The 12,351-nt window shown below is 40.5% G+C and overlaps 1 protein-coding gene across 1 annotated transcript; it reads left to right on the forward strand.

The window, feature by feature from the left end:
• The first annotated feature begins 534 nt into the window (after nucleotides 1-534).
• Nucleotides 535-3,651, forward strand: LOC147638459 (uncharacterized). Its single transcript, XM_086795749.1, has 3 exons — nucleotides 535-846; nucleotides 1,288-1,417; nucleotides 1,873-3,651. The coding sequence occupies exons 1-3, from the start codon at nucleotides 714-716 to the stop codon at nucleotides 3,254-3,256; spliced, it is 1,647 nt and encodes a 548-aa protein (XP_086651875.1). The 5' UTR covers nucleotides 535-713; the 3' UTR covers nucleotides 3,257-3,651.
• Nucleotides 3,652-12,351: the final 8,700 nt, after the last annotated feature.

The raw sequence follows: 12,351 nt of genomic DNA on the forward strand, positions 1-12,351 counted from the left end.
TGTTAGTTAACATGGAAAAAACCATTAGTTAAGAATGCTTATTTCAAATGATTTTAGTAATGCTCCTATCCTAAGCTTTAATTAGAGCTAATCCGAAAACCAAGAGCTCTCCTCTGAGCTCTGTCTCTCTCACACACACAGTGTGTACACACACACACGTGCCCTCCTCTCTCTCTCTCTCTCTCTCTCTCTCATATACGTCCCTCCTCTCTCTCTCTCTCTCTCACACACACACACACGCCCTCTCAGTCATCTTGAAAACTAAAGAGAGATGACCTTTTTGCCACGGCCCACGTCCACCAGCATTTCATAATCACCTTCTTTAGTGTCACGTTACAAGCAGTTGCACTAGAAACCGCACATTTGCCTTAGAAACCACATGTGTGTCACCTTTGTAAGCTTTCATTTAAGTCCGTGAGCATGGCCTCCTGATTACTTACCTACATCTAATGTGGTGTGATGGAACTCAGCTCCAGACAATATGGAAGGTTACAGGTAGATAGGCTGCCCAGCTGGTAGAAGCGAGTGCGGACTCGGGAAGCATTGAAGCAAATATAGCATTTACACACACACTCTCTCTCTGTCTCTCTCTATACACACACACACATTCAATTCGTAGCCCTACATTTTCCCTTATATAATGGGAAGTCTCCTTATGTAACAGTGTTGTACGTGCTTGTGTTTCTTCGAGTTGGATTGTTGTAAACTCAAGTATGGGTCGCCTTTCCTGCTGCCAAAAACAAAATGTAAGAAAGGGCCTGTGGTCGCCTGAAGAAGATGAAAAACTTGTTAATCATATCACTAGTTGCGGCTATGGCTCCTGGAGCTCAGTTCCTAAACAAGCTGGTAAGTAGCTAGTTATCTAGGTATTCACTACATTTATCAGCACAGAATGTACTTAGCTACAATTTAAATCATAACAGATCGTTCGGTTTTGTAATCAACCTGCAATCCGGAACTTATTATCAGTAATTGTAATTTGGTTGATCTTGACATTAATTACAGGATGCGATCTAGAATTGTAAGACTTCTTAATCATTGTCAGATGTTATAAATAATTAAATAATGATTAGCCATGGTAAGGCTTAATCATGCTGTAAGATTTGACATTAATCAATTAGCTTACTTTGAGTGTGGGAAATTCTTCAATGCTACTGTTGTTCAAGGGAGATTTAACATTTACGGCGGTTAGGTGGATTTAAATAGTTATAAGCTAGCTTAATTGAATATTGTATTGCTTGCATGTGGGTCGATAACTTCGGCTCTGATAATTGGGATGGTTTGCAGGTCTGCAGCGGTGTGGAAAGAGTTGTCGTGTGAGGTGGATGAATTACTTGAGGCCGGATTTAAAGCGTGGCATGCTCTCTGCTGCTGAGGTGAAGCTCATCACAGAGCTTCACAAAATGCTGGGCAACAGGTAATTGTTATTCCACTAATGAACCTCTAATTCTCAGAATCGGGGCTAATTCAGCATGCCCCTTGTTTTGTAGGATTCGCATTATTATATATTGACATGAAAGACAGCTACATGAACATATTTCCTAATCACTGCTAAATAATAATTATGTCGTAATTAATAAATCCAGTTCGTAGTTGGGATTTTAGGTCATAGTTAACCGAATGCGTTCTGATCTGTGTGTATCGAGCGTCTGTGCATGTGGACGGGCGGGTGATTTGTGCGAAAAAAAGACGAGAGCTGAATGAGTGACGTTTATGATTAGCTAATTCTTCGCAATAATTCGGTTTAAAAATATGACTGGACTGTTGAGCCTAATGTATACTTTAATACCCATATACATGATGTTTTCGGTAGTTCATTTGTAATTAGACCTTAAACTTAGATTAACTTGCTTGGCTTAATTGTTGGCGCAGGTGGTCTCAAATGGCCTCTCATCTTCCCGGAAGAACAGACAATCAGATTAAGAACTTCTGGAATTCATATGTTAAGAAGAAGTTCAAGCAAGGTGGATTGGACTCACCAACCCACGAGCCCATAATTACAATTAATGAAGGTCAGATTAACTCTGCCAATCCCAACACAGGGACAATTAGAGCCTCACAAAAATTAAGCCGTATTAACGCAGGCATCATGCAAAGCAGTGTGCGGATTAAGACGCCTAAGCCAGTGTTTAATGTGGAAAATATTCATGACAGCAACATAAATTGGATCAGCGAGCAGGCTTGCCAATTTCTATCCAGAAAACGGTTAGGAGCACCCCCTGCTGCAGTTACATTAATTAATGATCAGAATAGCGCTAGCTCAATCAAGGAGGGCCGTGCAGAAAAGTACTACACTAATACAGTGTCCAGGATAACTGGGGATTTTGAAAGCTTAAATGAGACTGCCAAATCATCGCCCGCTAATACAGCTCCCACTTATAACAGTACTAACCCTGATGTAATTAAGTCGGAGCTACTGGAGAACACAGGTAATCATCATCTACCGCTCCTTCAGCAAGACCAGTTAATGCCAATTAGCTCAGTTAATCATGCTTGTTTCATACATAATCTAACAGATCAAGCCCATAAACTTCCCACATTGCTTGCATTGGAGAATAAGCCAGCTGATGATCTCCCAGAGCCCTCTCATTATGTCATGGAATGCTCTCAAAGTTTTGAATGTGATTATCAGAGTGCTGGAGTAGTATTCGAAGGTCTAAATTACAGCAAAAAATCAGATCAATTCGCTTGTCTTTCAGCTAAAAATGCATACGGGCAATTGGCAATCGCAAATTACCTGGATTTAGAGCGAGATTTGGGTTTTGATGACCATGATTCGCCCTCTTCTATTGACCATAATTCACCCTCTTCTATTGACACAGGATGCATTTTAAGTAGCATTAATAACAAAACGTGCTACTGGACTGGCTTGATCTCTCCGACAAGTAGTGATGATCAGCATTTGATTATGGAGCAGAAGGGTTTTGATTATGATTGGGCAGCTAATTCACCGACTAATCCAGAGCCCAATTCTGAATTAACAATTGATGAGCATCTCCATGGAGAAGATCATCCCTCAATAATAATGCAGTCCTCATGGCATATGCATGTTGATCAAGCTATCAACTTGCCCCAAAGCTGCATTAATACTAAGCAAATCGAAGATTATGATCAGGTAATCAAGCCTTCTATGCCGTTTGACACTTGGGACGATCAGCTACAACAAAACGGTGAATTATCAGATTTAGATGGCAAACACAAGGGTTTGGCAAATGTGTCTTCTGATATGCAGTTCAGTGCAGCAATGCTTATCTAGTTAATCGGGATAATTAACTTGCTTAAATACAAATAGAGGCCAGTTAATTGCTTGATCGGGTTGAGAATGAGCTGGATTAGAGATCAGAGGGTGCCGCGATTGTTTAACAGGAGAAGTCATGTTAATTACTGGTCGATTTGATGCGCTTGTTTTCAAGCTTATCATTGGATTAAAGAGATGGTGGTGGCGACAAGGTGATCTGCAAGCTGTTTCACACCCGATCCAATTTGTGATTAATAATGTACGTAGCTGGTATTACCATGACGTTATTACCTTATTACCCCCACAAATTTTCACATTTAAGGTCTGGGGGCACAAAGATTCATATTTGGATTGAAATAATGTAATTTTGAGAGGGATTATATCACATAGGTCTACAACCATTCACTGTGTAAGACAAGGTGAGCAACTTGATTACGATCTCTTTTCAGTTCCTATATTATATTTTTTTGTCTCCTGGTTATGTAATGTAATTTCATTTAATTTAGTTTAATTCAGATTCCATGATTCCTACATGATATAATTGTTATCCTTTAGGATAACACATGAGTTCAACAAAGGGACTTGGTTTATAATATGGACAAAGTGAAAAATCCCAGAGTTTAATCTAATCTGAGAAAGGGTATTACTATCACCTCAGGATTTTGATTTTCATTGACTCACCAAACAAATTTGCATCGTGAGAGGGTAATATTATTACCTCGAAATCATTGTTCAGTTTTGGTCTCGTCTAAGTTTTGCTTTTTTTAATGCTTTCAAAAGATTGAATTTTTTGTATCCCATTCGCTATATCAAAAGTAGGTCTCGGGGACACTCAATCTAATGCACCAGAGAGCAAGTGTATTTTCGTATCTCATTCACTATATCAGTCAATCCAAATGTACCATACAACAATTGCATTTTAAAAGGATATTATTTTAATAACGTCCCTTATCTATGGATTAAAAAAGAATGTACCCATTTTGAAAGATTTCTTTCATTTTTTGAAAATGAAAATGAATTATGTATGTATATGTTATGTAACTTGGTCAAGAAAAACTAGAACCCCTTGAACTCGTTTGTTATCCTCTACCCCCTCCCCCCCCTCCCTCAACAAAAACGAAGGCAATGTGCACATGCATGCATGTATGCTTGTGTGTGTGTGTGTGTGTGTGTGTGTGTGAGAGAGAGAGAGAGAGAGAGAGAGAGAGAGAAAGAGAGAGTACAAATCATAGCCATGCCAAGAGCCACCCTTAAATAAAAGAAATTTGGAAGTGTAGAGTTTCATGGTGTTGCTATGCACTCGGTTATGGGCATGCGGCTAGCTGCATAATAGCCATGTGTATAGCCTCATATATAGTCACATGCATAGCTATGTACATAGCCTCGTATATAGTCACATGCATAGCTGTGTACATCGCCTTACATGTAGTTGTATGTGTGTACAGCCATGTGTATAGCCTTACATGTAGTTGTATATGTGTATAGCCATGTGTATAGCCTTACATGTAGTTGTATGTGTGTATAGCCTTGCCTAAATTCGCGTGTATAGCTGCACTACAAACTATAACAAAAAACATAGGGGTAGAATGTGGGAGATGTTTCTCTCCCATTCTACTCCCTTTTTTTAATGTTATGAGTATCAAAAACATTTACATATACCAGCCTAAAACATCAACATACACTCCCAAAATAGGGGTAGAATGGGAGAGATGTTTCTCCCCCATTCTCTACCCCTTCTTTTTTATGTTATGGACGTCAAAAACATTTATATATATATGCCCAAAAAAGAACAAAACATTTATATATATAGGCCCCAAAAAGAAGACAAACATCGAGAGCCCAAAAAAGAGAAGAATTGTCATTGTCGAAGTCTATTAGATTCCTAGTCTATGTTAGTACTTTCTTGTCTACACATTTCTTCTAAATGGAATCTAGATCCAGAGTCATTTCTATCTCTGGACGTGACTCCTATCTAGAAACTGGATCAAGAGCCACGTCAGGAATCCTATCAGATGCACAAACTAACCTTTGGACTGTTGGCAAACTAAATCCCTTACCTTAGGTAGATTGGCAACACAACTTGCATTGGCTTATCTCATTGGGCACATTTGTATTAGTCGTGTCTTCTCCTCCAGAGCTGACTAGGTGGTCTAGAACCAGGTAAGTGACGGGTCTCGACCAGACACAGACACTTTTCTAGGTGGTCTAGAAACAGGTAAGTGCGACAGACACAGACACTTTTGGCAATCCTGCTAGGAACATGGTATGTGAGGTAGGGGAGTAGAAAGATAGAGGTTAGTTCTAGGCTAGTCTTGCACAGTGAGTCAGTAGGGTAAGCTAGTTGAAAGAAGTCCAAAAAGGAAGCACACACTAACTAGTGTCAAGAATGCTCACTAAAGAGTCATAAGAGCATAACGGAGCAGGCATGGAGAATGAAGGCAGCTCAAACAAAGTAATGTACTACCTCCAGACAGGTCGAGGTCGTAGAGCACAAAGGACAACTGCATCGTCCAAGAAGACTGATAGAAGGGATTCCACAACTGCTAGATACAAAAACCACCAAGGAATCAGGAAGAAAACCACTAGGAGCCAAATGGAAGGTTGCACGAAGCTTAGGAAGGAAAAGATGTGGCAGCTGTTGGGCAGGATGTCCCCCCTCAAGTATCCTAATTCAAGGATAAGAGTGAGGAGGATTCAGATGCCCACATCTTTGCCTTTGAAACCACGTTCCAGGTAAATAGAGCTCACAAAAGAGGAGTATTTTACTAGAACATTGGGTGGCAAAGCCACCAACCCAATATAGTCTGGAGCACTTCCAGACATTTGAAGAGCTGAATAAGGCTTTCCTAAAAACATTCAAGAATGAAAAGATCATAATGGAGGTACTGGAAAAGCTGCAAGGGATGATGCTGAAAAAGAGGCCAACATAAGACTATGCAACTAAATTCTGAGCAATGCTAATGTGCTTGGACCAGCCTAACCCTACTCTAGACATGCAAAGCCAATTGTTTGTGAGAAGACTGAGGGAAAAGCTCTAGACGACAGTAGCCTCATATGACTTGGAAGCTCTGACGTTTGAACAAGTGGTGTGTCAGAAGCTACCAGAGCTGAAGGAGTCCTGAAGCAAACAAAAAAGGACTCCAAGAAGAAAAACAAGGACAAGAGGAAGAAGAAAGAGGATGAATCCTTGGAAATGGATTTTGGAGAAGGTACCTCAGAGTCAAAATCCAGTCAGGATTTGAATGACGAAGAGCGGAAGCCCCAAAAAAATAAAAACATGAAGCATCATAAGTCATGGCTGTGATAAGATCTCAACGACTTGTCAAGACACAAATAGGCAGGAATGTTGAGTAAGAACTGGAAAAGAAACCAAAACAGTGGACAAGGCAGCAAAGGTCTGAGAATAGATCACCAAGTTAGTGTAGAGTGTGCACAAGGAATGGTGAGAACGATGCACAAAAGCCTTCCCCTAAGAGAGTATCTTTTGGTGGAAAATCCGGACAGGAAAAGCTTGATCAAGAAAAAATAAGAGATTGGTGCAAGAAAGAAGCCAATGTCGAACCACCAACTAGGGCTAAGTACAACCTAGAGTAGCAAAAGCATCTTGAGGGAAGAAAAGGAAGGAAATTTGGAGGAAATTCAAATTTATGTAATTTAATTTAATATAATTTAGATTCCATGGTTCCTACATGGTGTGATTGTTATCCTTTCATATAGCACATAAGTTCAACAAAGGGACTTGGTTTACAATATGCACTTACAATAGGTTACAAACACAAGAGGGTTTCCAATTAACAAAGTGAAAAATATGTGAGTTGGACTTTGCAAACATAAGAGAATTTCCAGTTGACAAAGTGAAAAATCCTTGAGTTATCACCTTAAGGAACTTGATTTTCGTTGACTTACAAAAACATTTACATCATAAGAGGCTTTCAAAGTGACAAAGTGAAGAATAAGTGAGTTTCTTCCAAAGGAAGGGTGATATTATTGCCTCCAAATTTACAAAAATTAGTGAGTTTCTTCTAAAAGAAGACTAATACTCCTGCCTCAAAATTTACCAAAATGTTCTAATTAGATGAAAGTTTTTTTAAGCATCTCTCTAAGGCACACAATATATAGTGATTTCATGGGATATAAACCCCCTCCACCCCAAAAAAAAACAAAACAAAACAAAACACCAAACCTCCCCTTTCTCCTCCTCCTCCAAATAATTGTTCAATTTTGGTCTCATGTAAGTTTTTCTTTTTTGAATGCTTTCAAATGAGTGCTTTCAAATGATTAATTTTTTTGTATATAGAATTTATTTTTGAGTGTGGAATCTCTCTCTCTCTCTCTCTCTCTGCCCATCAAGTTTCTTGTGTGGTTTAATCCACCTTAATCTTGTGTCTATCACCATGATCAATCCCATATTAGGATTGCCAACATGTTATTAGAGCAAGGATGGGCTCTTGACCATGGTGCTTATGTATGTATATTAGTTTATTTGCTCATTTGATTAAGCATATTCCCTATTTTAGCATTTCTATTATGATAAAATTATGCACACTCATCATTATGGATTGCATTGGAGTCTTGGAAGCTTCTCATGGAGATTTAGAGATTATAGTGCTGCCCATGGAAGATGCAAATGAAGATTTTAGCAATATGAAGACTATGAAGTCTTCATCAACATCAAAGAAGCCACCCAAGAGAGTTGCAAATAGGAGTTTTGCAACATGGAGAACCTGCTCATCATCAAAGAAGCTAAAATAAGGATTTTTCAGAAATATGAAGGCTATGGAGTCTTCGGTGTCAACAAGGAAGCTGCCAAGAAGATTACCAAAGAAGGTATTTTGTGATTATTTACCTCATTAATTTTTGGTGTTAAGCATGGGAGAATTCTCAATGTTAAATAAAGGGTTTCTTAGTGATGGGATATGAGGATCCCATGGATCTTTGCTTGCAGGCAAAAAGTGTATGAGGTGCATTCTTGCCAAATTGGTGTGGCAAGATGAATGTGGGCTTATGATGGAGTCCATGGTGTTATGCATCAAAGAAGGATACTCATGGATTTTCTCACGGAGGATGGGCAACAAAGATGAAAGACTTGGGGTTCTTCCACAAAATTGGCACCTCGGATTTCTTGCGGGAAATCCATGAAGAAAGCATCCTTGTTGAATGTGCATGCATGGTTGGAGCATGTACATCATGGAGCTCATGAAGGCCATGTCAATGGTCAGGGAAGACCTCAACTTGGAGGTCTTGAAGAGGAAAAGAATCTCATAGCAAAGAGAGCTATGTTTTGAGCTTATTTGGGAGCTCAAGGTAGTCATGAGGTAATGGCTATGTAAAACCTCAAGAGGGACTCGGTTAAATGGATGAGGCAAAGAGAGGAGCTCACTTGGGAGCCCATTATAGCCATATTTTTTGACATGGAAACAAAGGAGGTTTGTGTATAAAGACATCACATATCTATCAAGGAACAACACCATAGAAGAACCTTAAGCAAACAAGCTAGTAAGGAGTGGTAAGAGAGAAAGCAAGTGAAGCTATGAGAACACTTACAAGTCTGGCTACAACATCAATGGGAGCACGTAGATAGCTTGTGGGGCTTGCAATAGAAGACACGGCAAGGTTAACAAGAGAGCTCAAAGATTGATCTTGTGTAAAACTAGCAGAAGAGGTGTTGAGATTAAAGCTGGTGAGAAAAGAAATGCTAGCAGACAAGCTCAGAGTTGAAGCAATACATGGCTAGCAAAACAACAAGCATGATGAAAGTTCTCGTGTGCAAGGAAGAGCAAGTAAGCTCTTTTGTGCCAGCAGCAAACATGAGTGCTGCAAAATGAGGAGGTTGATAGTAGCAAATGTGCAGCGTTGTCTGGCGCTCATGCTGAGGCATGGGCTACGTGGTGCAGTCAAGTGTCAACCACAAACTAGGAGAGAAGGTGAGCCACACGGTGCCCAAAACCGTGCATTGGGCATCGAAGGCTACAGTCGTAGTGAGAGTTTCTCAAAACCACATTGAACAACAAGCAAGCAAACAACAACGAGCAAAGTTTGAGCCTTTACTGAGGGAGCTCGATGGAGCTCAATGGCAACATAACAAAGTAAGATATGGCAAGCTATGACAAGGCTATGACCATGGTGGACAACACTAAAAGAATGCAAGTGAGATGAAGACGAAGAGCATAAAGACACAGAGACGAAGCTACAGAGCAGCGTGTGGTGGAGAAAGATTTAGAATGGGTGGATAAGGGCCACGCACCACGGCCCTTCTTAGAAACACAGAAAGGAGAAAAAGACAATGAAAAAAATTTTGTGCATTCTGATGGCGCTCATCTAGCTCACTTGTTGGAAATTTGCCTTGTCATGTTCATGATCAACAATTGTTATAGAAGATGGAGGAAGTGACATCCTGTGCACACAAGAGGTGGATACACCACCATCCACACAAATGAAGAAGCACCACAACTGCAAGTTGGAGTCCAACCTACATGGAGGCAAGAGTTTCTAACAATTCCAGAATATAGCAGAGTTTACATATGTGCACCACCAACACTCTGCGAGTGGATCCATTATACATGCCTATCAAGAGAAGGTGGATGCCGTTGGAGTTCCAAGAGGCCAAAAACAAGGACTCTCATGTTTGCTATAACTTCCCTATCTTCACACCAACAACATTTGGCCATATTCAAGAACAAAGATAGCAACTGTTGACGTGGATCAGAGCTTGGCGCAGAATACTTGATCCTGCTATTGTGGCCAGTGTTAGGTGTTCCTGAAGTTATTGGTGGTACTCATAGATCAACCTAAGGAAACTTATGATGGCTTTGAAGCACAGCATCTGCAGTTCGACATGAACCAAGGGCCTACAAACAGAGGGATGATGTTGTATTACCATCGCTTACGATGTCTTCCAGCCTATATGCATCTTACATTTAAAGACATGAACCAAGGGCCTACAGACAGAGGGATGATGTTGTATTACCATCGCTTACGATGTCTTCCAGCCTATATGCATCTTACATTTGAAGACATGATCGACACTGGATTCTAGAAGTCCCACTCAGCATTCCGTCGAACACTCTAAAAGCTCCAGTCCTTCCAGACGAAACTTCTACCGACATGAATTTGGTGACCAGGTCTTCCGACCTCGGTACAGGTTCTGAGGGACAAAACCTACTTCAAGAAGGGGGGAATGTTAATCCCATTCGGATTAACAACATGATCCTCAATTTAGGACATTAATAAGTGTCATGTAAAGGCATTATAAAGGTTGTACATTATGAGATATTGGCCACCCAAGGCCTAGTTAGTAAGTTTTGGGCACCCAAGTGTGAATAAGGGCCAATTGTGTATAAGGCAAAATGAAAAGGACACAATCCCCTTTGTGCTATTGAGAGCTCTCCCCTTGTGCTTTGTGAGAGAATAAGGAGTGACAGCATTCTAGCATTGTGCCTCTTTCATGCTTGTGTGTTTATGCTTGTATGAGAGAGTGAGAGAGAGTGTGATTGGTCTATGTGATGGTGTGAGTGACTCCACGGGCGGTGACAATGTGGAGATGGAGCTATACAAGAGAGCTTGGAAGCCTCAAGGGACTTGAGATCGAAGTGTTGGTAAGTACCCCACGACGGTTGTGTTCTATTGCTCATGCATTAGGTGAATGTGTAGAGTTCCCTCTTGGAGATGAGGCAGCCCATAACACATGAGTATAAGGGTAGAGGCAAAACTCTGATAAGAATCTAGCAATGCATTGAGAGTTGTGGGCACCAAATGTACTATCAAGATATATCTCATCCACACTATCGAGCTGCTCCTTAAAATCTTTGATCTTGGTCAAGAAGCTATCCATTGAGTCTCCCTCATTCATGTGCTTAGACTCCAACTATTTGCACATAGATATGCAACCCATGCTTCATTGTGCACTTGGTATAATGTAACAAGTGCATCCTATGCCTGTTTTGAAGTCTTACATGACCGAATATAAGGAATAATGCTTCGCTTCATAGAAAGTGCAAGCAATGCATGTGCCTGTGTATCTCTTCCATCGCATCTCATTTGGGCAGCATGGGAGGTATTGGTGGTGCATGCCGAGGAGCCACATCTGTATCAGATTCTACTTTAGATATACCTGCAGCACTTGGTTGCACTGGTAGTTGTAAAACAAGACAAGTTTCACTACCACTGACCACGTTCTAAAGGCCTTTAGCAACAAGTGCCTACCTCATCATATATGTTGAACTTGCAGCAATTTGATGAGCTACAGCGGATCAAATGCAAGAATCAACATATTTAGCAAGTAATTAGAAGGTGATTAAAGCAAGATTAGTGCATAATTAATCTAATAGTATAATATAGGCATGGATACTCAAAAACTAGCAAATTCTCATAATTTAGGCTAATGCCTCAATTTATAGCTTTTACATCCACAAGGTGCCAAGCACCCACTCCCACTGATTTCTCCTTGATTTGTGCCATCTCCCATGGGGGCACCTTTTCCTAGAATATTTCCACACCACGAATACTCATGCTACCCTTGATTCTCTCATCCAGTAGATTCTTCTCACCTTTTCACTACTACCCACTCAATTACTGACTTCCTTTTACAATCTCTAGCTAAGGGCTTCTTCCCACACACACCCATTCACTTGCATATTTCAACACACCCATTCTCTCATCCCAGGGCTTCTTCCCGCACACACCCATTCACTTGCATATTTCAACACACCCCCCCTAAAGTGAATAATTCCAGCACACCTGGACCCTATACCAACTTTCCCTCTTACTGGGTAGCCCGCGTTGTCGTGCCATAGCACGTCTATGGTGTGAAACCATGCATATGAGGCCATCAAATGCAAATCCAGATGCATGGGATTAAGTGCCATGACTTGAGTCATTATATGATGCCCAAGTACATATGTTCATATTGTAAATGAGGTTCAATAAGACGAGCTGAGACTGAGCCAGGTCTCAAAGCCTCTGTACATAAGTGTGATGTGAATTATGGAGTTTTATGCTTATGGTAGACCTTGTAGTAGGGAACACCATTCTCAACATGTATGGAAATGTGAGAGTATGTATGATGTAAGGATTGACTTTGAAAGAATGCCATTTTGAGATATCGTGTCTTGGAA

Source organism: Cibotium barometz, chromosome 5 (genome assembly GCF_041138505.1).
Source record: "Cibotium barometz isolate CiBa-2024 chromosome 5, ASM4113850v1, whole genome shotgun sequence".
Classification (NCBI taxonomy): Eukaryota; Viridiplantae; Streptophyta; class Polypodiopsida; order Cyatheales; family Cibotiaceae; genus Cibotium; species Cibotium barometz.